Source organism: Antennarius striatus, chromosome 1 (assembly GCF_040054535.1).
Source record: "Antennarius striatus isolate MH-2024 chromosome 1, ASM4005453v1, whole genome shotgun sequence".
In the NCBI taxonomy this organism is placed as follows: Eukaryota; Metazoa; Chordata; class Actinopteri; order Lophiiformes; family Antennariidae; genus Antennarius; species Antennarius striatus.
In genome coordinates, this window is record NC_090776.1 from 25,795,302 (window position 1) to 25,822,981 (window position 27,680).

Genomic DNA, 27,680 nt, shown 5'->3' on the forward strand with positions numbered 1-27,680 from the left:
TTAATGGCACAGAATTCCCATACCAAGGTCTATTTGTGTCTGCATTCTGTGAGGCCAGAAGATGAAGAGTGTTCAGAGGGTGTTTAGCTGGGTTAAGTTGCTCCTGAGGATTGGTGTGCAGCTGTTATTAATCTCCCCACACATTAATGTGAAAACTGTCTTTTCATACCATGGTGCTGCTCTTTATTTTCTGTTTGGTCATTTCAGAAGACCTAATGCAGAATTTTTGTTTAGGTCATTACATCTGATGATTAATGATTGGCAATTCTCTGCGAATTGTCACCAAAAACACATTTCCCTACAATTATTGTACTTGGCAAATAACGATCACGACTTTTCTGAATTAGGTGAGTGGTGACTTGTTATGCTTGTAGGACTGGCCCAGAGCAGGCTGTGGATTTCCTGAGTGGCTCTGACAGAGGAAACAAAGAACCACAGAACACATGCAGAGCGACCTCTCACCACTCACTGGCTCACCTCCACAGTCATTTATGTTCATACTGCCGATGTCGGTTGCGACAGAGCCTGTGCTTGTGTTGCTTTGCTCTTGTTTATGATGTGGACACACACTGCTGACCAACTCCACCCCACCGAGGGCATCCTGTTCCTTGGTGTGGCCACAGAGACCCAATATGAAACTTGACACTACAGCAGGAGGTTGACAAAGAATATTAGAGCAACTCCCTTATCCTCACACACCTCTACCTTGTCTCTTATTTTCCTTCTCCCCTTCTAATTATGCCTTCACAGACTGTCTCCCTAACGACACAAGCATGGATACATAGGATTATGCCCTGCACTGCACCTCAGGCGGTGCGCCTCTCTTCATTACATCCTCATGGATAACTTAACCTGTCCTAAAAAGAAGCATGCCTAGGGCCATGTTCATGCAGTTAGAGAAGAAACACTGCTACCTCCACTGCTTCATATGCATCAGACAGCTAGATGACTTCATCCTGCACGTAACACTGGGTGACAAAAGGTGTTGTAGTTGGTTTAAACATCATTTTTTAGATAATGAGGAAAACAATGGTGTGAAATACAATGTCTGCTACGTTTTCACTACATTTTTAATGCAATGGATAAGACATACAGTAGTCTGTTTATGTGCTGCACCTTTACCAAAACCATAGTAGTGAGTTTACGATGTACGGCAACTATGTAGCCGGACGTGAACAGTTTAGAGAAAAGAAAACACAACAAAGCTAAAAGGGATATGGAACAATTAGCTTCAACACTTCATATGAGGCAATAGAACTGGACATAAATTTCATTTTAATTTGACAGTACAAATATGCATGGGCACTTTTGAGCAAAAAATAAATAAATAATAATAATAACATAAAATTATATATATATATATATATATATATATATATATATATATATATATATATATATATATATATATATATATATATATATATATATATATATATATATATATATATATATATATATATATAAAACAAGAAAATTGGTAATTTTATCAATGATTCTTTTCCTTGGATGGTCTGATTTCTGCCTTCTTGTTTCCACCGGGGCTCATATCAAATGATAATGCCAAAGACAAGTCTGACATTAAAAGGACGGAATGAGATAGAGAATAAAATATTCCAGACTATACCTCTGGACCAATAAAGCAGAGATGCAATTAGCTTGCACAGACGCTAAAGACCAGCCTCTCAGTTATTGGTTTGGGTTGGCTCCAGGACATAGAGCCGGCAGTCACATGAATGCATATGCATGTCGTTTCCATATCAGGCTTGTGTTTCAGAGAGGGCACATTGTAGGTGGTAAGAGGATTGCATTGCCATTTTGAGGTTGAGTGTGTGTGTGAGTGTGCAGATAGATGGGGGTGCATCCAGACCTGCTGGCCCTCAACCACATCATCACAACCGTCCCATCGACCCCCACCTCTGTGAATAAAGGTCCCCATGCTAAAGTAGGGGCCCTGATTGACCCCTGTGACTAACATCCAGGACATGCAGGCTGGTTGCACCCACACTGAGAGACATGGACCAATGGAGAAGGACAGTATTCTCCATAAAGCAGCCAGGGGCTAACTGGGCAGCTGCTGGGATTCATGACCCAAATGGATGACACTACTGGTTGCCGTGGTGGCACAAGAGGGACAAATAAATAACCAGTTAAATGCTGCTGGATCCTGACTGCTCTAGAACTTAAAGTTCCTAAATTAAAAAAAAAAAAACCTTCATTTGGCACAAATGCATCAGATTACTAAATTTAACCCTAATTTCTTCACATATTGCCAGAATGACTGATGACATATCCCCCGACGTGTTAAATAGCAATCTTCACTTGAAAAAAGCTTCCAAATATAAATTTAAATCACACAAAAGTGGACATATTACAGTTATGAGTGTCTTTCTAGAAATTCTGAAATGTTACAAGTATCAATCATAATATAATGGCCAAAACAAGGATTCCATCATTGGAGCAGATGCCATGTGTGTTGCACATCATACAGAGTGTAATCACACTAACTGTCACAGCTACAAACACATTCCTGCAAACATAACAGAGCCGTGTCTCAGCTCATCTCTCATGGTCAGAAAGCGTCACTCGTTTCGGATGTAGTCACATGTTAACTTCCGGACCCACTGATGAAAAACACAAGCACATTAAAAAAAAAAACCATCTTATCCACGCTAACTACAGCTCAATATGACAACCTCTGGTACGATGATATTTCTCTCCGATGGGATTTTTTTTAACTGGAAAGTAAAAGTAAGTAATTAATAGTATATTACATCTGTGATTAATCATAATCACAGACAATTATTATGAAAACTTGATGTGGATGATGAACATTTTCAAATACCACCATTGTTTTTGTGGCTTTCGGAGGTAAGTTAACAAGGACACAGTGCGTAACCTGATCCTAATCAAAGTCAAAGTCTTTGGATCAATTGATTTTTTTTTTTCAGGAAGTTGCTTTCAACTTTTAATTCAGTGGCATTTATTCTAAAAGTATGTTACAACTTAACAGCCACTTCATAGAGAAATAAAAGATTCACACAGACGGAATTCACTCAGGCTGAAAATTATGTAAAAGATGTTTCTCATGTTGCAGGTGTGTCTGTGTGTCGTCGTTGCTCATAAACTATAGAGGGTGTGTGATTCGGTGTGTCCACTACGTAGACCAGGGCTGGACAGAGGCTGGAGCTGAGCTTGGAGGTTGGCAGAGGGCAGAGGGCCTCGGCTGGCTTGCCTGTGATTACAGCGGATGTAGAGTGTTTACACAGAGAGATGGAGGGGGGGCATGGGGTGGGGGGGCACAGACAGCTGCTTTCACTCTGTACTGTAAACTACACACACATTCGTACACAGACAAGCACTTACACAGAAGGCTGTAGCTGCACTGGAACCCCCACAAGCCCTACAGTGTGTATGTGTGTGTCTGTGCTACAGCTGGCCCGCTGAGACCAGTGGCTCGGAGTGACAGCCATACACACATCAGTCCCCTGAGTACCGCAGAACATGTTGAGGCTGGATGTGTGAGAGGCTGGTGGTTGCTGAGTGACCGGGCCGACTGCACTCAGGAGGTTTTATCATCTTTTTTACAAGGATCTCTTGTCAAAAACCACAACTGAAATGTCTGTATCATGTTAGTAGTATGTTGTTCTTGGTTAATGTCACGAGAAACTTAAAGGGAACTTTGAAAAACATAAATAAATGATCTACTGATTTACAGGAAACACAGCCTACACCCCAGTTAAGAGGTCAAGATATCATTTTCATGTTGCAGGTTTTGTGACGTGCCGTGAAGACACAATGGCATTCGACCAGTCGCCTTGCAGCACTGAGCTCTGCTGGAACGTGTTTGCATCCTGGGGCGAGAAGGATGACAATAAAAAAAACAAAAAAACAAACAAACACAGGGAATGATACCACCAAGTTTCAGAAATCAGTTACAGAGAAATGTCCAACTGAAACCTGAATCAGTAGAGTACAGCACAGTGTTGGCCTTTAGAAGGATGAATACACTAAAAATGTATTAATTTTTTTGTGTCGTGCAAAAATGATTAATCTAGACTGATAAGAGTGAAAAATTGAGTAGAGGTCCTTGCCTCATAAAACTTTTTTAAAAAATATCACCCTCAGCATCCTTTCATTTAAAAAAGCACGTTGTGAGAAAGAAACAAATAACCTGCGAGTAGAGAACTCACAAGTTGAAGTTTAGTTTAGTTGAGACTACAGATTATACACCTAGTTTGTTTAACACATAAATACAGACCAAAAAAAATCACTTGACTTGAATGAAATGAAATTTTGTAAGAAAATGTTATAAACATTTCTTGCATGGCAGTGGTGCTATGCAATATTGGGCTTATGTTGCAACCAGTGTGTTAAGGGCCACAGTGATTCACTGCAGGGGGAAATAGGTTGTCAGTAACAAGCGGGTCTGACAGCTTAATTACCAACACAGCTAAAGATTTATTGGTTTATCAATCAGAGCCTCAGGCATTGCCTTTCCCCTCAGGAGACGGGAGCCATTACCATGAACTCATTGGCCCATGTGACCCAGACACTCTTCTTGCCTCGTCCCAGTCACACCAGGGCAACCCTAAACCCCTGCTGCTGTCAATATACCCATGCACACAGTTTGAGACACACTCATAAACAATACTCTCCCATTTTAAGGATATACACATGTGCTCACGTGCACCCAACCAGGGACACAAACAAACATGTACAAATGTGCAAACATGAACATATGCACTAGTATGTATATCCTTCGAATACACTGACAAGCACAAATACACAAAACATAGACCACAAAGGCCAGCATGTGGGCGATGAACCTTTTATGTTTTGAGACAAAAGCTTAGCTGAAGCAGAGACAAGACCAGAGAGACAGCGCAAAGCTTCAGGCTGAATACCGTTTGTTTGATTTAACCAAAAGGTATTTTCAGAACCACATCCAGAAATTCCAACCATCTGGACACAATTACCGCATTTCTAAATTAAGCTTTGGCTCATTTCTAATCCTGTCGATGAGTTGTGACACTGACACAAGGAGGGCGATCGTGAGGGTGATCTATTGGCTGGCAGTGTGTTGCTATGTGGTGGGCGCAGAGAGAGAGAGAGAGAGTGTGGGCCAACGATCAACCAGCCTGGCAGCCGGGAAGGCAGGCAGCCAGGTGGCCAGGCAAGCAACTGGGATAAACATTCATAGCCTTAGCTCTGAGTGTAGCCTGTAGTCATGGGGAAGAATCTTGGTGAAATGCTGCCCCCATGTGATGGATTCCAAGAACAGCGGGCAAGCTCCAGTCCTGGTGAAACGTACCTGAAAGAGCCGCCTCCCGGGTCATTCAGCTTGTTTTTCTGATTCCCAGAGATCTGCACAGTAAGGCCCATGGGACTTTTGCCTGCTTGGATGAAGGCTCCCTTCCCCATTGTGCCTGATAAGCAAATAGGAAAAAAGAAAACACTAGAGAAAACAGGAAACAGTAATGTTATCATTGAAGTGTCCCTTTCTATCTGCGTCAAATATCCTCCTCCCTGACGACTACCTTCAACTGTGACTGTCATCCTCTCAGGGGTAGATGGAGGGGGTTTGGGAGGAGAGCCATACTGTCGCTCTCCCCAGGTTGGTGCGGAAAGCGTCACTCTGTCAATATCACTGCGCTTCACCGGCTCTCCTTACACTCTTAAACCGCATCCTGCTCCGAGATACGTTTTCCAGAGAGGCACAAGGACTGCCAGAGTGAATTTAAACTTGATTTTAACAGGCATGTTCCTAGCCGAGAGGCACGGAAAAGTATTTTTAGAAATATCCCCGCATTCCAATTTATGGGCATAAAACAACCTACAGATCTTTTACTGCAGGCAATCTTGGGAAGGGGGCAGATCAAATTTGTATGCACCTCCAATCATACGCACACATACGGAGACATAGGCAAGGAAAAACAGGTACATACACGTACACAAGTTACACACACCACCTGAGAGCACACAGCTCTCTTAAGGGAGCGTTACGCCCGATTGGTGTTTGGGCGATATTTGTGGGCTTCTGTGGGAAGAGTGTTTGTGAATCAGTGTGAGTAAGCGGCACTGCAAATGTTGAGAAGGCTTTATAACCAGAAAGGAAAAAACACCTGTTTTCTCTGTGGCTCTGTTTACACATCTTAGATCCTACTGAGAGAACATATTCTGATTCACTAAAGGTTATCTTTGTTTAACAGATTTCACCAGCTCTTTATTTAACCACAATATCATGCTGGAGTTTTGCAATCCTGAAGCATCTTACCGGCAGAAGTAAAATGTGGTGTCTAGAAGCAGATGAGAAGTGCAAGCACTTAATCAAAGAGAAATTACTGAAACTTACATTTCCAGACCTTTTATTAATCTTTTGCCTAAACTTACCTGAGCGCATATTTTTAAGAATTGTTTTCTGAGTCAAAAAAACAAAGGAATGTCGTAAATAACCGAAAAACTCAGATGCCGTACACATGATTAAATTTCAGAGACTAAATCAGAAGTGGCTGTAAAATGTTCTCACCTTGTGCTCTGACAGACTGTGTGATCACCATGGGCATTCGGACCTGGCCACCGACTGTAGCTGCAGTCTTCATACCCTGAGGAAGCAAAAACACTGAATGAATATCTGGGTTTTCCTGATCTGGGTAATCTCGTATTTTCAGAAAAACAAACTGCTGTGTTTTCCTTAAATTTAAAATAATCCAACATGTATTCTTCCTTAAACACATCCGTATAACACTAGTAAACAATACATCAATATAATTAATAAACATATAATTATCAAAATGTTAGTATAACAACAGTTATTTTTCACTTTGCTTCCCGGTCATCAGTCTGGTACCCTGAATATTAAGTTCTTGACTGGTGTATTAACACGCTAAGATGCTGGGTTCATCACTGATGGTGCATCCAACTTCATAAAACCATAAAAATTAAACAATTTGTAAGAGTGAGGAGGAGATTCAAAAGTATTGAGCTGCATCCTGTTGAACCTTTTTTACACTTTTACACCATCCCCAAGGGAAATTGTTCAGGGAGAAATCCACTTCTGCTCCTCTTTCGAACTTACTTAGTTGCCAGAAATGATACAGGCAAGCTGGCTGAGAGCCACTTGAGTTTTGTGCACTGATTTCTAGTCGACTGTAACATATTAAAAGTATCACAGCAGTAAAGACAGAAAGATGCCAAACATATAACTTTTACAGTAATTATCCCAACGCATTGTTATAAATACATTACGATCCACTTAAACGCACAAGGAGGGTCGATTTCTGTCACTGTACATGACCTACATTTAATTCAGATAAGGCAATAAAAACTCTGAACCGCACAAGACTGCTATGAAAAAGTAGTTTAGAAGAAGTACTGGTGGTAGAATAAGAAGCAGGAGTAGGGGGGCTGTGCTGGGCTATTAGAGTCACTTCCTTCCTTGGTAGCAGCCATGGGCCCAGCCTCAGGCTCAGCCATCCATTCCTACCAGTTTGCTTCTCACTGCATATTTTTTAGCCTTGTTTTCCATTCCCTGACACATGCTATATTACTGTTCAAGCTAGTGAAAAAAGACAGAGGCCATTTTTCCCAGAGATCCACTGCAGGGGCCTGTGAGAGTGGGAGGGAAGAGAAGAAAATACATTCAGCAGGCACAGATAGCTAGCACCTCTGGGCCCGCAAGCAGCACAGTTAAGAGGAAAGAAAAGTCAGGTAGAAAGTTTGAAATCAGACTAAATGTGTTAGCACACATGGTGACAGCATACACACACACACACACATGCGCACACACACACATCTGCAGCTCAACACTGATTAATAATCAAAAGATTTGAAATAGGATGCAGCTCAAAATGATAAATATTTGTATAATCCTTCAGCTCTCACCACAAAGTAAAACAAGGTGTATTTACATTAAACTCATTTTCCCATTATTTTAGGTGACAAGTTTGATTGAACCTTGAAAATTGTCATGCAATATCATATACTGTATCTGCATGTAGTGTAACTGTACATTCAGTGTGCAAAAAAAAAAAATGTTGAAAATGTTTTAAATAAATAAGTTTGGTGTGGTTACACATTAAACCCACTGTCAATATCAGAAAGGGTTAACAAATCATTTCATTGTTTAGTAAATGTTTTACAGTGTCCCACCACCGTCTGTGATCAGCTTACAAAAAAAACTTGACTTAAGTTCATATCTTTAACAACAGTCTGCATTCATTACAATTACATTTAATATTTGACATTACCCTAAGAAATGCTCTTCATACTGCTGCGGTAGGAGCAGATGTTTCTGAGCCTCCTCCCTCTATACGTCTGGTTTCAGACATTCCATGTGCCAACGGCAATCATTTTTTACTAATGTCTTGTGTGATAGCTTATGCTGGTGTTTATGTGTGTGTGTGTGTGTGTGTGTGTGTGTGTGTGTGTGTGTGTGTGTGTGTGTGTGTGTGTGTGTGTGTGTGTGTGTGTGTGTGTGTGTGTGTGTGTGTGTGTGTGTGTGTGTGTGTGTGTGTGTGTGTGTGTGTGTGTGTGTGTGAGAGAGAGAGAGAGAGAGACCAGAGGCATGTTCTGGACATAGACTGCGGCCGCCACATTGCTTTAAAATTGACCTGGGGCTGACCTAGTTACCTCGCTTCACCCTTCAACAGTTAGCGGGTAGTGAGAGGGAGGGAGGGAGATGAGAGCGTGATGCAGGGGTAGATACTGGGATAGAAACCGTTTGAGAAAATAAGGGAGCAAGGAGAGAAGAGTGAGAGAAAAGACACGTGAGAAAAATGAGTGAGTCAAAAGAGGGAAAGGAGGCGGGACAATGAGAGAAAGACAGAACCCTCTAGCTGCCTGGACCAATCTGAGTCTGACCTCACTTGACCCATCAATAGATGGCTGTGGTTTTTGTGAATGCATTCATTTCAGTGTGTGTGCAGACACACAGCTTCATCCAGTCACCAACATGGTGATGCTACACCACCGTAGGTCGGGTGAGGTAGACTAGTTCAGAACCCTGCAGGTTAGTTGGATGCATACCCTTAGAATCACTGGTTCAACTGTACTACTTGTTCAAATGCCAGGGGGGGGGGCAAAAAGATCTTTGTTTGGCATACAGCACCCAAAAATCCTCACCAAAGATGTCTCCAATATTCTTTTTGACATTCATTTGATTTTCGGTAACATTTTACAGTGTCAAACAAAAGGAAGTCAGACAAAAACAATTTGATTTTTCTGGCAAATTTCTTTAAAAAAAAAAAAAAATCACCAAAGACAGAGAACACAGAATGTCATCTTCAGGATTAACTGAAATGTTCCCTTTTTGACTTTCTGTAAATGTACTCTGTAACATGTGGCAGGGAGGCCATTCTGGTTGAATAAATAAATCAATTAAAGATGTTCCCACCACAGCGGCTACAGAGTATAGATCACTGAGAGAGTTTTTTTCACCAGAGGGGTTTAATTCTTGTGTGTGGGCATTAACATTAAATTATCTATTTAATTATCATACTTAGTTGCAAGTTAAAAAAAAAAAGAAAAGAAAAGTTGTTGGATAGACTCAAATACAGCCAACTTATACAACATTTTTTTCAATATGCAAGAAAGAGTAGAAAATGATCTTGTCACTTTAAAGTCACAATGTCAGGTGTTTTTTTTTTTTAGGTATGCAAAGTCTGTGAAGGACTGAACCATTCAATCATCAACAAGGTACCCTTCAATCAGTGGCCAGCGGCACAGGTCATACCCAGGGGTGGGAACATACAGGTTTAGGGTTGTACATTCTTATCTATGTCAAGTTTACATGTTGCTCCAGTGGGCGCATGGAGATTTGACCAGTGTGTTCTTATAATGATTCCGTTTTGACAGCTGTCCTCAGTCCAGCTTTCCTAAATCTGAGTGAATCTAACTCTATTGTCTGTGAGACTCCCAGCCAAGGCAATGTGACGCCCTTAAACTGACAAGAACTCATTTCCCTGTTTAGAATATACAACCACACACACACACACACATCAACACCACCGCCCACTTGTCTGCATCCATCACATTCAGCACTTCTCTATTGAATGTTGGAATATTGTGGGTAAATATTTGTCACATCTACTACCTGACCTCTATCACTCTTCATCCCTCCTTCTCCACACACCTTACATACAAATTGATTGTATTATACAGCAATCACTATTTTGCACATACACATGTCTGTTTAGTCTACCTGTAACAGAAATCAATTCAATTCCTGTAATAGTTAAATGTCTCCAATGGAGTCCGGCCCATCTGGTCCTCTCACATATGTATACATACCACGGTAGCTGCATGTCCCATAGTCCCAGCAGGCAGCGCACCAGCAGCGGTGCTGACGCTGTTAGGGTGGCGTATTCGGACTGCAGGCCCGGTCACAATGGCAGGAGGGGTGCTGCCAGGTGCTGGTTTGATTCCCTGCTGCTGAGGCTGGGTCAGGGAGTGCTGACTGTTCAACAAAGACAGCCTCAGGGCTGGTAGGCTCTTCTGTTGGGGGGGTAGGGGCAAAAACGGGCCAGAGTTTGTTGTCAGAGATCGAGGCATTAGAAAAAAGCATACACAACTTCTGTGGTCATAACCTAATTTAGGTCAACATTATTAGAAAAACTGTTACAAACATGGAAAGGAAGAACAATTCATGTGGTTTATACTTAACTTATACAGTAAACACTCACCTTTTCAGTGACATTAATCAGATTTCAGTTAAGTGAACCTGCAGACTGTTAATTCTGCAGGTTCTGCAGGATACTTGGATCATGCATGATGTTGCCCACTTCTGATAGCCCACTGTCATAGCTGACCTGAGGAGCTGATGTTGCTCCATACAGACTATTTCAGGCAGATTTTTTACATAAGCGACCTAACATCGTATGACAACATGTGTTTGTGGCCGGGTTGTGTGCCTTGATGTGAAGCTCATCACGGTTGGCTTTAGGAGTCTACTGGCAGCAACGACTGCAGGGGCCGTTGTCACAGACAGTCAGACGTAAGGCCAGAGGGTTCTGTGTGTGTGTGGGGGGGGGGGGTACTTAAAGAAAAAAATACATGAGGGCCAGTTTGAGGAGGCAGTTTATGGGATGGTTTAAGAAGCTGTTCCAAACACATTTCCATGTTAGGTTAAAAAAATAGGTAAGGAGTCCACTCCTTTAACACCAACCCAGTAAAGAGGAACAATAAGATGAGAAGCCTTAGCGTTCGTGTTAAATGTCAGCTAGTTTGGAGAAGCGCAGAGAAAGATATTTAGAGCCACATACTTCAACGTTGGGAGCAGTTTAGCTGGCAATTGCATGAGATGATGTCTGAAGTGTTTTCAAGAAAAGAATTAAAAAACAAAAACTTTAAATGCAAGACCCACACCTTGAGAAACGGCACCAGATAAGGCTGCGGAGATGAATTGAGCTCAGTCTGCAGGCGGCTGGTGAACTCCTCCGGTTCAATCTTGGCATCCTGTTACGTTAAAAGTAAATCATAGCAAAAAGACAGACAGTTCAACTGTGATCGTAACTTTAACACAACAACAAGAGGTCCCATCGCCACAGCCAATGATGAACTGCCTACCATCCAGACACCTAAGGTTGCAGCTCATTTATGTGTGACTATGTTCAGGATGAAAGAAAGAGGCAGGAAAGAGTTTCATCCTGCCATCTACAGGTTAAAAATATTTAATACAACACATTGATGTCTTCTTGAACTTACTCCACTTACACTTTTAACTAGGAGCGAAATCATACTTTCAGACAGTCTGATTGTTAAAGTGCGGTATGTTTTATCTTAATGTAAATATGCCTAAAAATGTGGTTCAACAGAGATAATAGTGTGTATGACTTGATTTACTGTACAGGCGCTATAGCTCCATGATGTCTGAATGAACTATGGTCATCACGTTCTGAAGCTCACCAGCAGGTCCTGAACCAGAGCCTTGACGTTCTTCGAAGTCTCAGGTGTAGGAGAATTATGAGACGCCAATTTGATAAGTGTGGCCAGGAAATTCTTACACTTCTTCACATTCTCCTGCATTTCCTGCAGAAGTAAAGAAAAAAAAGACGGTATTTAACATCTGTGAAAAAATCTAAGAAAGTCAAGCATGAGATGACATAAAAAGTCTCAAGACTTTATAGCTAGACTTTACAGGTTAGCTGTAAGATAGACTGCAAATGTAGGACGTAGACATACTGTCTAGGATTTACTGGTGTATAATACTACTACTACTACTACTAATAATAATAATAATAATAATAATAATGATAATGATAATAATAATAATAATAATAATAATAATAATAATAATAATAATAATAATAATAATAATAATAATAATAATAATAATAATAATAATAATAATAATAATGAAGTCTGTACACATAAAGCAGGAGATCCCGCGTCTGTGTGAGCTACAAGAAGGTCAGTTTGCATTTACTGCTGAATCTATTTGTCCCTAAATGACTGACTCTGACCCTTCATGTCTGTCCGTTCTCGGACGATCAAGTACTTGTGTGAGACCCTCGATCCCCGTCCAGCTGTGTGACGCTGTGGGTCCGGGGTTGAGCTTCTCATACAGCCAAGCTGCTGGCAGCTGTGACAGTGGCTATGCCCTTGAGGGTGGCATGTGGATGGTGAAGGGGGCAGGATGTGTGGGGGAGTGCACAGACAACAGAACCTGGGACACAATTTGGGCTCCGGGTGGAGTGGAAATGCCCGTCTGCGGAGGCTGTGCTGGCTGGGAGGCAGTCTGGGCGATGGCCTGGGGGGCTATAACCACGGGGGTTGGCTGTGGAGCCGTCACAGCCACCACTGGTGCCACAGGGCCCTTCTGGAAAAGCAAGAAGGAGACAGGGAGATAAACAGGACGTGACGCCTCGCTTGCAGCAAGGCCAAAGAGAACAGGAGGCAGGCGCCACAGCGCTCCTGTCACATCTGGTGTCCTGACTTCAGTGGACATTGCTCAACAGACAAGGAGGAGGAAGGGGAGGTGGTGACAGGCTGAAGGCTAGAAAAGATGGGAGGCCATCATGGCTTTTCTTGATGGTCACCTACTTGATAAGGAAAACCACAAATCAAATCAAATTTGCATGACCAGGTTTTTTCCTGGTCATGCAAAACATTAGCCACCAATTGTCTACTTTTCTTGCACTGATATTAGGGGATGAATGACCAGAAAATATTTCACATCTAAAACACAAATGTTGCCTTACAGATGAATTGCCATCAGCAGTCTCTCACTCTAAAGCCCTCATCACCTCTTTGAAATCTCTGAGGGTCTGTTCACACTTGGCAATAAAATGCATTTTATCTGATGCGATCACAATTGGACAGTTCTAAATACAGGTGTGAACGCTTCCAAAATACAGACAGGATGCATTAGGCTCCGGTTGCTTAAGTCACATATGGATTGGGGCAAGGCCAAATATACGTCAACATATGTGAATCAGTCATATAGTAAAGTAAGCCTAAATACATTAATATCAGTTTGTGCAAAACGACAGATCTCCAGAACACTCCAGAGGAAAGCTCAAGGTGCCCAAGAGCCACCATGACCCTCTAGTCGGAGCACAAGTCCATGACATAGTACACATTTCCTTCTCTGCAAAATGTGAACATATAAAAAAGAAAATAAAACCTGCATTGCATCTCAACTGGATCTAGATACAATCTGAACACACAGTATTTGGATAAGAAAAACTGTCTGATCATAGCCTCCGGGGCCTCATAAATAAAATAGATTAGCTTAAAATATTATCTCCACCAGTGCCAGTTTACAGTACAGGGCAGCAATGCCTGCAAGTCATACTTGTTTTAGTTGGTGGAAATCAGTTATTATTCCCACATTTTCTCTGCAAAAAAACTTTTTAACATTATATTTAAAAATAAATGGCCTTACCATTTATTGGGTACATTGACCAAAAAAAGTTATGTGGCATTCATTATGATAATATCTTTAATTTTTTCTTTAATTTTCATCCAGCTGCAGCTCAGAACATTTAAAAACCACAGCAATAATAAGATAAAATTGTGCTTTAATGTGTTTTGATGAGATATCACATTTCACATTCATGTAAATTTGATAAAAAATAGAATTGATGAAAAACAAGAATCTAATGAAACATTTGTTGAAACTGAAACTGAAGCGTTGGAGTCACTATTTTTGTTGACATAGCAAAAATGGAAGCTGCACAACCTGTTCCCCCTCCTATTCCCACCCAGACTCTACCCTGTGGTTCACATACAACCCTATACTCTGTGTCTGCTACAGAACCACAGAACTGTGTCTTGTCAGAGGAAAAAGTGAGGTAGAGTGAATGAAAGGTGAGTTAGAAGGACTATCTCACTGGACGGAGTGCAGGACAGGAGGAGGAGGAAGTAGAAGAAGAGGAGGAAGTCTGGAGGACAGGACTGGGAGGAGTGGGAGAAGCAGACGGCAACATCTTGGCTGGGGTCATAGGACACTGCCTGGTGGTCTGAGCGGCCACGGGAGACTGCAGGACAGAAAAGAACACAACACAGAGGCAGAGAGAAGAAGAACAAGAGCACATAAAAATATAAGAGAGGGCAGGTTGAGGAGGGGGAATCACAGGAGATAAAGAACACAGAGGAAGGTTAGTCTCTGGTGAAAGGTGACAAAAAGACTGAAGAGAATGTGAACTGAGGGCAACGAAAGACATGGACAACATGAGAGAGACAGGGCAGCAAGGAAGAAAAGAGCAGCGGCGTGCCTCGCAGACAAATGAGAAAAGGTCAGACAGCAGGATAGATGGAAGACGGTGGCGTGTCGGTGGAGCCGGAAACAGGGAGGAGCTCCTTCGGTTCCATAGCAGAGGGTCGGAGTGTGAAACAGACGACTACACAAAGCATTTATCTACACAGGAGCTAATGTCGAGGTGGTTTATCTGACAGGGAAAATTCTGTTCCTGCTTCCTGTTCATGGGATATTTCCATAATAGATGGAAATTTCCACATGCTGATTCACACTTATACCACAAGGGCTTCCCACAACAACTGGTTTTATTTGATTACTAGTGATCATGATAAATCACAAAATAGGGCAATCCAAACTAGATCGCTTAATAGATACATCCCAATTGATGCCCGTCACTTAAAGGATCAGGTAATAGCAAAGCCATCCCATACAGAGGAGCAAAACAAAATTTTAAACTATTCACGCTGTAACGTTCTTTGTTCTTTGCTCGGACCTGCTAGAAAGATGTGTCAAGAACCTCAAAGTCGATTTCCTCAATGAACCTGCCCATGTTTATAACTTATTAATAAAACCTGTTTCGTAACGTCTGTCTGATTATTGATTATCCACCTCGACCAGAACCAGAACTTCAGGGTGAAGATCAAAGTCGGCTGACTGGGTAACACCGCGTTTTGGTGCCCGGAGGCCGACCCCACATGCTCTAAGTGCAGACGGTGGAAAAAAAAGCAACAAATTAAGAATGAAGTGGAAAAATCAGAAAGTGACTGCTACTGACATGCTGCCGTGAAATGTTGAGTGATGTTTGAAGACACTGATTCAAGAACAGCTGCACACTTAGAAATGCAGGAACACAAAGGACGGAAACAGAAAACCTCTGGTACAATAAGAAGAAAAACGCTTGTATTTGTATACGTGCTAAATGAGCACAAACAGCTCCATCAACACCAACGTACCAAAGACCTGAACAATCTGTGACCCAACAATTATTGTTTATATTGTATCTAAATATAACAGATCTGGATTGCAATCTAGATCCTACTGCAAATAATGGCAGGTACCCTAACCCTAACCCTAGGGCTAAGGTTAGGGTTAGGGTACCTGTGTACTAAGGTTCTGTATCAGTTTGACAAACAAAACATACATTGTAGAAAAAGTGGAGTGGCACTGTATTTTTTTATTCAACACACTGAACCATTTTACTCAATCATGGAGATTTGTGTCCAAATTAGTTTACAGTTGTGTTGAGTACAGCACATTGGGCTACTGGCTATGGACTATGGGCCAAGATAACCCAGGGGGGCCTCTGCCCTCACCGCTGGCACACCGCCTTCCATTCAAAAAGGGCCAGAGCATTCACGAACAAACATACACACACATAGACACACACACACACACACGCTCAAACACAGAACAAACTACACTTCCACACAAATGAAAACCCACAAGCAGACACGCAACCCTGCCAAGGACAGAAGACAAGAGGCAAAGAATCGAGTGTAGAGGAGAATAAGTAGGATAAGAGAGACTGAGAAAGGGAGGGAGTTTCTTCTCTCAACAAAGTTTTATAGGATGCCAAAGAGTTGCACTGAAGAGTTGGAAGAAGTGAGTGTATCAGGAATGAGAAGAGGGGGATGTGGGTGGTGGTGTGGGTAAAGGAGGGCTGATAGGAGCCACAGGGTGCATCGCACCGCTAGCAATGCCTCTCTCCTGCTCACTCTCTTTCCATCTCAAACACACATACAGACACACACAAACGCAGTGAACAACCAAAGCCTTCTTAGGTTTTAAAATAATCAGGCAGTTGGATGATGAATGATTTAACAGGTATGGAAGGAAGGAAGCTCAGGATGCCTTCCGTTTCTCCCCTCAGGGTCATGGTAAGAGTGACAGGCCGACGGAGGGGTTGAGCTCTGGGAATAAACACCATTCCCTTTCATTTCCCTACTTCTGCTTTTCCTGTCGAGACGGCAATGCCGCAACCCGCTAATTTGTCATCAGTGCGACTGCGAGAGGCGATGACAATCTGCAGCTGAGCGACTTTCGTATCAGGATGGATGCAGGTCGGCTGAACATGAGTTCAGGAGCAGGAAGGGGTTGTTGTTACGGAACTGATGTGGACTTTTGTCCTGGCTCACATTTACATCCATGATAGGAATAACAGATGTGTCACTTCTCACTGGTCTCACTTCTGAATCGTGTTACTTAGCCACGGACAACAACGAGTGTCACTACTGGCTGAAAAAACTCTCCAACACACTGCAGAGCATCATATACGCACTACACAGTCACAAGCAGAATGGCAAAGCAATCTTATCACACTATGCTATACATTTTGAAGATTATTAATTGTATAAAACATACTTCCTTCACCTTACTGACTGCAGAGAGAGTTGTGTATGTTTGTTAGTTTGTCTGAGGAATTACACAAAAAAACTACAAAGCAGATTCCAGATGAAACTTGTTTACAAAGTGAATTTTGAACCGCAACAACCCCCTAAAATTTTAGATCCACGATTTTGGTCTTCACATATATTAATACTGAAATTACAGTATTATTATTATTATCATTTGCATTTTCTATTTCTCTATATTCTCAATAGATTACATAATCATCAGCGGGGAAAACAGAACTGACATTGTAATAGTTAAACTGATCTATCTGGAATTTGGATTGGGTCCAGGTAAAAATTCAGATCCACCGGATTTATATGCTTTCACAGGAATACTCTTTTCCCAGGTGTTGTACGGTAACGTTTAGGTCTGCAATGGCCACTTTTGTGTAGAGGAACGTAAGGAGACAGCTGAGCCTTGGAGTTTTATTTCACTATCATTATTTATTATTGTTACTTTTCCTTTTTGCGTTCATGTCGACTGGTAATACAGTAGTAGTGTACCTGTCATTCTGCAGCACCGAGCAGAGAACAGAAAGAACAGGAGCTGGCTGTACTGAGACAATAAAATGCTGCCATCTAGTGTCCATCTTTTGTCCTCGCAGCTCGTCATCTGACGACGTGAAGACCTGAGAGCTGTGAGGGCCTCTTCAATGCAGCAGAACTAACAAAGATCTGAAAGAACCAGCTTTGTGTCAATTTTACATTGTGATTCTAAATTTTAACCAATGCCAAAGTTTTATGGGCAGAGGTTTAAGGGCACATTGTGCAAAAGAAAATAAATATTTTTAATATGAAATAGATGAGAAATGACTCGATATCTGGTATTTTTGAATTGTTGCTCAACAAGCTGTGTGAACATGGTATTAATCTGAGGAATTCTGACACTGCATTGGTCATAGTTTTGCTATTTTAAAACATTTAAAGACCAATCAACATATTCATAATAGAAAGTGTAGATCAATGGTCCCCAAACTAAGGATAGCGGGCCGGATGGGGCCCGCCTCCACATTTGGCACGGCCCCCTGAACAGTACCAGAAAAATCCAGAACTGATCGATAAAGAATGGAAAATGGCATTTTGGATTTTAACAGATGTGACAGAACTGCTGAGCAGCCTTAAGTTGCAGCTACGAGGTCAAGGGAAACTCATTTGCAACATATATTCCCAAATAAAAGCATTTGAGGTGAAATTGGAGCTGGTTTTGGAACAAGTAAAAAATGCACAACTTCATCAATCTCCCTGCTACCCAAGACCTCTCTGCAGAGGACCCAGCGGTCCCGCTCTTAGCTGAAAGGTGTGTGGAAGCACTGGAAATACTGAAGACGGAGTTCCCTGTGCAATTCTGCGATCGTCACAGTTTTTTTATTACAAACTGACTCCGGCTCCCCATCAAGGGAAAAGTTATATGGCCCTTACCGTAAAAAGTTTGGAGACCCTTGGAATAGATTAACCAGAAATGAAAATTAGGACTGCAGTTGTTCCTGATGCTACCTCTTGAACAACAATGCTCTAGTCTACACATTGTTAATTTGGAATCTAAAGCTGTTCACCCAGCAGCATCAGCTCAGCTTTTTACATGAATGATGTATTCAAAGGTGATAATAAGAAAACTCCTATTAATAACTCAGTGGATCATTAACTTTTGAGGCGAGGACCCCATGGAATGCTGACAAAGCTTTAAGACATTAAATCACTTAGTAATTGCAGTTTAATCTTTATGCAAAATAAAAACTGCCTATTCACTATAATTACACAGTTTAATATTAATCACATTCCAATTAGGGCCTCACCATGAGGAACACCTAACATCAGCTGTCTGTTCCTCCAGCTGACAAGGCGCCTCTGACTGCAAATAAGGTCAATTATTTTAATTTAAATCTTTTAAATTTTCCCTTTGTATTTGCAGAAATCTATTTGAAGATTTCTGACCTCATCAGAGGTGCATCTATGAACCAAATGGGAACTCATGGGTAGGAGCAGCAGCAGAAACCCTACTGTGAATAATCAGTGGACTTTGTGACCAGGAAGAACATCAGAATGCTATAAAACTTTAAGCTTCAAGCATTGAACTAAATAACTATGACTGCCCATGAGTTATACCTTTGAATCCTGCCTCAGAAACATCTCAAGCCACCAAGTCAGTCCCACAAAAAATAAGTGATTGACCTTCAGCAGAAAATCTCCATAGGCATCAACTTAGAATTCAGTGCTAATTTGTATATGTATAGTATATGTAAGCATTTAAAGACTAATTTACTTCATTAGTTGCTTCTTGTCTTTTATGGATGGGCTATCCTTTTCTGAAGTTCAGCTGACCAAATACAAAAGTTTGAGCACTATTTTTCATTCAGCAGCTGGGGTTTCCTCAGTGGCCGTCTGTAATCTGCCCTGTGGATCTGGCACAGGTTCCACTCTTAACTACGAGCAACTCTGGATTCAGTATTTAGCCTGGGACACTTCAACATGTAGACTACAGGGGCTGAAGGTCAAAGCACAGATATTTCCATCCGGCAAACAGATCCTCTCACCACCTAAGTTAACTTTACTGATAGAAATTAACAAACTTCTTTTTAAAAGTAATTTTTTTTTTTTTAGCGTGTGTGTGTGTGTGTATGTGTGTGTGTGTGTGTGTGTGTGTGTGTGTGTGTGTGTGTGTGTGTGTGTGTGTGTGTGTGTGTGTGTGTGTGTGTGCTTTTTCCCCATTCAGTTATAAAAAAGGATTATCTCTCTTCTTCTTTTTTATATACTTGAATAAGCTCACTTGAAAACCTCACACTGTCGCGCTTTAACTCCACCCACTACCTGCTCAACCAATCACTGCGCATCTACCTGAAGGAATCATGTGAACAATATGGCGTAAGGCAGCGAGGGTTTTTGTTGCGGTTACGCCTTTCGTAAACACGACAACGCAGATATCCGGGACAAAAACGCCGGCCAAAGTGAAGTTTTTTTAAAACGTCGTGTATGTGTTGTCGTGTGGACGCTGTAACTGAAACTTTTTCTATCTGGGGGGCGTCTCCCTGCGACGAAAACCGCTGTGACATTAGTGTGTGTGACCCGTGTCTGCATGTACACACAGAATGGACGGAATGTTGTTTTTAAATAAAGACCTTTTTTTTTTTGTCCATCACTAACTACACATGAACTTCCCAGTTAACATAATTCTAGAGTGTCCTAACTGTTCCAACAATTTTCAGAGTCCAAACAGCAGAAACGACACAGAAAACGGCAACGATATCAGTTCTGTTCATGTAGTCAGCTAACAGAACTATCACTTCTCTAAAAATGTCTTTTCCACTTTCTCTTTTGACAAGTGTCTTTTCCTTTAACGTTAACTCCTTTCCCAATCTCACGGTTAGTTAGCTTTCTCCTCCAGTTAGCCTGTCAACATTCATCTACGGCTTCTCAATGCCCGCCCAGCGCAATCTATGATTCGCCAACACAAAGTCGTTATGTCACCATGTGAATTGTTGACTATGTTGGGTGCGCTTGGTTTATAATACCAATACATTTGTTTTAATATGTCTGGTATGAAGTCTGATGTTATTGTTTTATCGTGGAATTTCCACAGGTTTCCACTAGTTATAAATAACAACAAATAACAAAATAACATCCACTACTTAGCATGCAGTAGTAACAAGAATACAATTAGATGAACACTTAATAGCCAAACTATTAAGTATGTAAGAGCATCTTAAGGATCATATTAAATGAATTATTTATGCTAAAAAAAAACCATTTTTAATCAAATCAAGTAACCAGTATGAACAGCGTATGTGTCACCTGAAAACGAGGCTGACAGCACAGGCATGACGTAACATGACGTGACATTACACGACATGATATTACAAGCAGATCATTTTTCTTGTTGTCTTATTAACCTCTCTCACCAGCACACGGTTTATAGTACAGTATTTATAAAATATGCACAAATGAAACAGGCATATGATATATATTACTGATTCCTATCTTTAAAAACTTCCCATATTTCCATGCAAATAATTTACCTACGTTTCTATCTGATTCCAAAGGGTAATTATTAGTTCACATACTGACAAGATCATCCTTAAACCAGGTCTGACATGACCTTGTTATGTGGATCTAACTGCAAAACCAGTTGAAACCACATAGAAACCACATTTGATGTGTAGAATAAAAACCATGAGAAATGAACCATTGAATTTATAACAGTTTGTTGATGAAAGGAATTATTAAGCAATACAACCCACTATTATTGACCTCTCTAATGTTTGTAAAAGTATGAAGCATCTCAATGACTACTATTCCTATAGATATTATTGATGAACAGCAAAAATAACCATCATCACTCGCTGCCCTTCGTCCACCTGATGAGGAGTATCGGATTACAGACGACATTCTGTGTCACATGAAACAGCAAGTACAAAGAAATGAATTTCATTATCACTATTTGGCTTTTAATAGCAGAAAAATGGTTCATTTCACCCCTACACAGCTTGTCACTCAATTGTAAAAATGCAATGTGTCGAGGCTGACCAGCTACGATAGTGAGTCAAGGGGGTTTTTAAGGGAGCAACGCCAGTGCACTGCTGATCTGAAGATATCAAGGACCAAATTTGAAGACACTGCTTTGGCAAGTGAATGCATCTATATACATCTATATCTGACCACATATATAACAAAAATGTATGTACTGGAGAATAAACCCACTTGGTGTAAATTATGTGTCATGCTTATATTTTTGTTCAGTGTTAATTAGTATGTTTTATATGTTGATTACAATAAAGATACTAAACCACAAATACAAATTGCCATTTCTGACGTAAATATTATATGCACACTTACGATGATGGAAAAATCTATGCAATAGAGTAGTGCATTCCCCTGGTATTTCCCCTGAACCAATTAGTGGCATAAGCCTAATTCACAAATATGTTACTGTTAAAATAACTAAAATCAGGTAACAAAGGGATTTGATCCAGACTGCAATCCTTCTCCTCTACAGTGTTGTAATTATCATTTAAGGGGTCACTTTCCTCCAAAATAAATGAATATATAAGCAAGAGGAAATATTTGACAACCAGGGAACAATCACAGAACACTCATCAGTCCTAACCCAAATTATATGTCTTTCCCAGACTATAAGTCACTCACCATTTTGGTGTAAAATGTGAACATGATAACACCTGTAAAAAAAAAAAACTAGAAGTGAATTTGTTCAGATGTGAAAAGTGGTTGGGCTGTTGCCATGTTTCAGTTAAGCAGAGAAAGTCCAGCTAAAGGTTGGTACGGACGTCCAGGACGAGATGCTCCTTGCCTGTCAGTAAACTGATGTTGAGCTGAGAGAAACTGAGTTCCATGTTGACGTAAGCTAGCGCTAGTAAAGGTGTACACAGACTGTAGTGCCATCACATCATAAAAGTATTCCAGTGACGTCACGGTCGGTGAGGAGGTCTTGAATGAGATGACACTTGCCCGTCAGTGAACGGAGGTTGAGTGCGGTGTAGTCGCAACTGGTGGTGGTGGTGCGAGCTGACCAGGCTAGGCGGCAACAACCTGGCTGGTGGAAATTCTGGCAGTGGGGTTGGAAGGTGATGTCCTGGTGGAGGTGGAGTGCCGCTGGCGCAGATCCAGTCAGGCGATAGCACAGCTATGTTCTAGAGCAAGTCCGTCACTGGCAAGTGAACAGGCAGGAAAAGGAGCCAGATACAGGAACCAGATGTATGCACTCCTGGTCCACATTGTGGACGAGGACTCAGGCAGAATCAAAGTCCACATAAAGGCCAGGTGAGGCCCAGGTTCAAGCCAGGATGGGACAGGCAAGCCAGCGCTGGTTCAGGCTCACTCAGCAGACCATTAAAGTATTCCAGTGAGTGAGAGCCGGCAGATCACAGAAGCCCCTCAGCAAAAGCAATTGCAGTCTAATTAGGAGGTTAAAAAGTTAAGAAGTTGACGTGCAGTGGCAGCAAGTTGTACTCATCAGCCAAACTGGAAGTGATATTATTCAGACAACTAAAGCATTTACCAAAGTTTACCAAACTATCGTTCTCACTGCAAATCATGAAATTATTTGAATTCTTAATCCTTCGTCTGACTTCTGAGCAACCCTGTCGACCCCGCAGGTCAACGGTTTAGGGCTCATCCTCATCCGAGCTCTGATAGAGACTTTCTTCCTGCTGCATGGTTACCATATTCTACTGCATATTTCACTGCATGCAGATTGCAATCTGAAGAATATGATTTTCTTTTTGGGGCCATTTGCATTCAATCTTTGTCAGGTGATATTTAAAGTGGTACAGGAGTAACACTGGTAGGAGTAGCAGATACTGGTACACAAGCCAAGAGCACCCTCTTTCAGCTGTCAGTATGAAAATAACAAATGCGAAATTATACATTTATATATATATATATAAGTGACACCTGAGTATAAGTCGCAGGACCAGCCAAACCATGAAAAAAAGTGACTAATTGTCTGGAAAATACGGTGTACACATATTAACCATCTTAAAATTAAACTTCTTCACAATAACTTTTTAAAGTAATGCCCGTTGTGTGTGATATATAAGTAGACATCCAAATCAGGTGAGGTTTGACTTTCTGTGACTAGTAAAGAAAAAACAAAGACACAAAACCATCACGCCATGTCTTCTGATATATGTTACAACAAAGCACACCATTATACAAAGCCAGATATGACTGATATTTAATATTACTAGCATATGCCATAGTCGTACTAATGATAGGAGAGGGGTGGCAGCTGTCATGTGGGTTCTGTCACTCTCACCTGTGGAGTAGTTACTCTAAAAGTTGCTCCTGTGGTGGGGGTGGCAGGTCGAGGAGAGACGTTGTTCTGGGCCTGGGCCTGGGCCTGGGCTTGAGCCTGAACTTGAGCCAAAGCCTGTTGGGGGACCATCACTAGCTGACCCAACTCTGTTCGTACAAGCACCATCCCTGGAGAATCACAGAGGACACTCATTATAGGAAACACTGGCGACATAGCTGTTGAATAGAAATTAGAGTCAGCATTGAGCCAAATGCAGATATTAATATGGATGTGGATGGCAGATTTGCAGACTTCAATGGCTGCTTGTGCAAATAAAGAAGCGTAACTCTTAAAATGTGGATGGGTGAAAGTGTAAAAAAAATGTTAAAACTAAAAAAACTAGGAACAAATTGTATCGCTTGATCCCCACACTAAATGGCAAAAACATAAATATACAAATCAGTTTGAGACTACTCCATCACTGAATGACAAATGAACTTTAACATGGGCATTAAAATAATTCTGACTGCTTAGAACTATATATATATATATATATATATATATATATATATATATATATATATATATATATATATATATATATATATATATATACACACATATGGATGAAACAAACTACCAGTGTGTGGTATAGTGGACTAATAATTTCCCTGCAGGGATTAATAAAATTGATTACATTTACATTTCCTTTCTATATATTCATCCATAGTTTTAAATGAGCCTTAACAAGTTTGAAATAGACATAATCATGATGCAGAATAAAAATAAATAAAACGAGGTATTCTACATGTGGCATGTAAAGCATCCCAATACATGAAACTAACAGAAGTTATCATCTGCTGTTTTCACCTTTCAGAGCTCATAACAGGTTAATTTTTATTTTGTTGCATCACAACACTGCTATCAATGCTGCTCATACAAATTAAGATTCCAAGAAAAGATCTAGACCTTGCGGAATGAAATTTCAGATGACCATCAACATAAAATGTTTTATTACACATTTGATAATTTTTGCTGAACTGATATTTTAAAAAAAGTCTCAGTAAGAGGAAGATCCAAATTAGGGGTACCGGAACGCTTTACCACTTGGTGGGCGACCATATGCAAAAATCTGATTTATTCTAGCTAATTGATTCTTCTTTTAGGCACCAAAATGTTTTCATAATGCTTTGGGTGATTATAATAGAACTTTAAAGCACTTTACCACCTCACTTTATCACAGAATATTAGGACAAGAAAGGTCCATCCCTAGTTTTTTCTAAAAACAATAAACTGATAATTGAACCCTGACCATTTCTTGCCCAATTGAGTTACTGAAAAACATTTCCATCTTTGGTCAACTTTACTCACAGCATCTAAGAGCAACACAAACTAATTCTGTGAAGTTTGTGAAGAAGCACGTCTACACTTATTGAGTTGCTTTATAAACAGCAGTGACGGTATGAAAGAGCTGGTATAGTTAAGCTCCTGAGGTAAACCGTTGACAGTACTAGATGTGTGCTTATCCTTTTATATTGTTTTAAGCACAAATAGTCCTGTCTTCTTTTTGCCATGACCTCAAATAGTCACATAAGAGAACTATTTGTTTTGGGTTATACGTGGACATATTTTAGTACAAAGCTTTAACAGAGTTTAACATTAATTTCACACTTGTGACATCGATGTGGTGTTGTGGCTCTGTTGAGGATGCTTGTGTGTATTTAATACTTTGCACAGCTCAGCTGGTCCATTGTTGTGCTAGCGCTGTTGAGCTCGATGTCATACCACAGCTCTTGTTTCCTCAAGAGTCCAAGAAAAAACTCAGTGTGTCAGAAACTGGTTTACAATATATTCACAGGATAGCATCCTGAGAATGGATGCAAAAAAATTGTTTCAACAGTCACCACTGACTAATAACAGCTTCTGATGGCCGAGAGTGACAACGGATAATTTCACATTTTTATATAACCGTTTCGCATACCTGAACATTGAGAACTGCTATGATGTGGAGAGGAAAGTTTGGTCATAGGAAAAGTTTGGCTTCTGTGTTTATTGGTGGATCACACTAATTTCAAAAGTGCCTCCCACTACCTAATGTACGACAGAGAATGGATGCTGTGCTTGTTGACTCATAAAAAGCAATTAGGCTTCATATTGTCACTTCTATATTTCAGGGTCGACTATATTCTCACCCAAAAGCAACAGTAAAATTCTCAGTATGAGGTCACTCATTTTCCTGTCTGATAAATATGGTGCATCCCTTCATAAAGCTTCTCAAACACATTCAGACAAAGTGGTACAAAAACAGTGTTACACACACACACAATCTCCTCATACTGAAGACGTATAAACATACACATAAGGTCAATTCAACACAGTAGTTAAGCAGCCGTTCTCCTCCACCTCTTGTAAGCCTTACCCGGTGGGATGGTAAACCCAGGGGGCAACTGAATGGTTGTCTGCTGTTGAGGTGGTCTGACAATCAGCTGGGGGGCTACAATCCTTTGAGGTGCTGTAAGTCCAGGTCGAGGTTGAGACTGTGCAGAGGTGGCCAGAGCAGGTGTTGGTGATGGGGCTGTGGGCCTGACCGTGCTAAGAGTGGTGGTCACTGATGTCGTTGGAGCAGTTCCACACACAGAGCTTGTCGCCACCGCTGTAACACAGGAGGCAGCGGTGGCAGAGCTCGAAGGCTGGGTTACTGTTGTGGTTGAGGTGGTTGCTGTAGTAGTTGATGTTGTAGTTGTTGGTGTGACAACACAAGGCGCTGAGGGAACAGTGTTTATTACAGAATTGACACTACCAGATTGGTTTGACATTACAATTTTGGACTGACAATCGTCTGCTTTGGAAGCACCAGTGTCTGTGACGGTTTTACTCTCCTGTGGAGCTGAAGAAGACGCGGATCCTGTGCAGGTTCCCTCCTGAACCAGGGCTGACACGCTGGTGCCGCTGCCGTTCTGCGCGATGCTCGCTACTATATGACTAGGAAGTCTATGCAAGGCGATGGTGGGAGTCCCCCTGTCGAGCGCGATAGCTGACTGACCTACAGGCAGGTTAGCGTTGGATAAAGTGAAAGTCGACGTGTTGATGGAGGATGTCACGGCTCGAGTGCAGTTTGGTGTGGGGGTACTTGCGCTGGTCTCCGTGGGGCTCATGCTCCCACTCACCGACGCGGCGCTGCTGTTCCTTCTGCTCGTTGTGGCTGCACCGTTCAAACTCCTTATCCGAGCCGAAGCACTCCTCCGTGGTGTAATTACGCGTTTCCTAGGCGGGCTAGCTTCCGTCGACGTCCCTCCCGTGGTGGGGCTAACCTCAGACACCTGGCTGGATGCGGTGCTGGTGCTGATGCTGATGCTGGCTGGCGCTGATGCCAAAGTTGACACACCAGATGCAGTCAGTGTTGTGATGGATGCTCTGTGTGGTTGCGAGCCGCCGCTACTGACTGCAGCTGAAGTCGTGGAAGGCTCGTCAAAAGAAGAGGTACAGCTCTGAGAGAGAGATGTTGAAGTTTTATCCGGGTTAGCGTCTTTGGAGTTGATCTCTTGATGCATCTCGGGTTTATTAAGCCGTCCTTGTTGTTGTTGTTCTAGTGTTGTGGTACCCACTGAAGCTGGTAGCGCTTTTTCTAAGTGATGGTTAGCGGGGGCCACTGAGCCAGCGCCTCCGTTTTCGTCTGTTTTCCCTGCTGGGTTGCTTTGGCCAGCGAGCTGTGACTCCAGTGAGCCCACCAGGTCGCTCACAGCTTTTTCATCCACCTCTGAAAAGAGCATATCTTCCAGGGGGTCGGAGGCGCCCGCCATCTCTGATCACAGATCGCTATTATGTGTTTTTACAGTGCGCATGC

General features: G+C 41.6%; 1 protein-coding gene across 2 annotated transcripts in view; it reads right to left on the reverse strand.

Moving 5' to 3' along the window:
* Positions 1-27,649, reverse strand: part of LOC137600977 (transcription initiation factor TFIID subunit 4-like) — an 88,787-nt gene extending 61,138 nt beyond the window's left edge. Inside the window, exons 1-9 of one of the 2 annotated variants that reach the window (XM_068322919.1) lie at positions 26,256-27,649; positions 23,858-24,024; positions 14,334-14,480; positions 12,665-12,817; positions 11,905-12,027; positions 11,365-11,454; positions 10,291-10,494; positions 6,530-6,605; positions 5,315-5,429 (exon numbers count right to left, since the gene is read on the reverse strand). In XM_068322919.1, the coding sequence (XP_068179020.1) occupies positions 5,315-5,429; positions 6,530-6,605; positions 10,291-10,494; positions 11,365-11,454; positions 11,905-12,027; positions 12,665-12,817; positions 14,334-14,480; positions 23,858-24,024; positions 26,256-27,636 (2,456 nt within the window). In that variant the 5' untranslated portion in view covers positions 27,637-27,649. The remainder of the gene's footprint in view (positions 1-5,314; positions 5,430-6,529; positions 6,606-10,290; positions 10,495-11,364; positions 11,455-11,904; positions 12,028-12,664; positions 12,818-14,333; positions 14,481-23,857; positions 24,025-26,255) is intronic. The other variant, XM_068322926.1, reaches the window with a different exon arrangement.
* Positions 27,650-27,680: the final 31 nt, after the last annotated feature.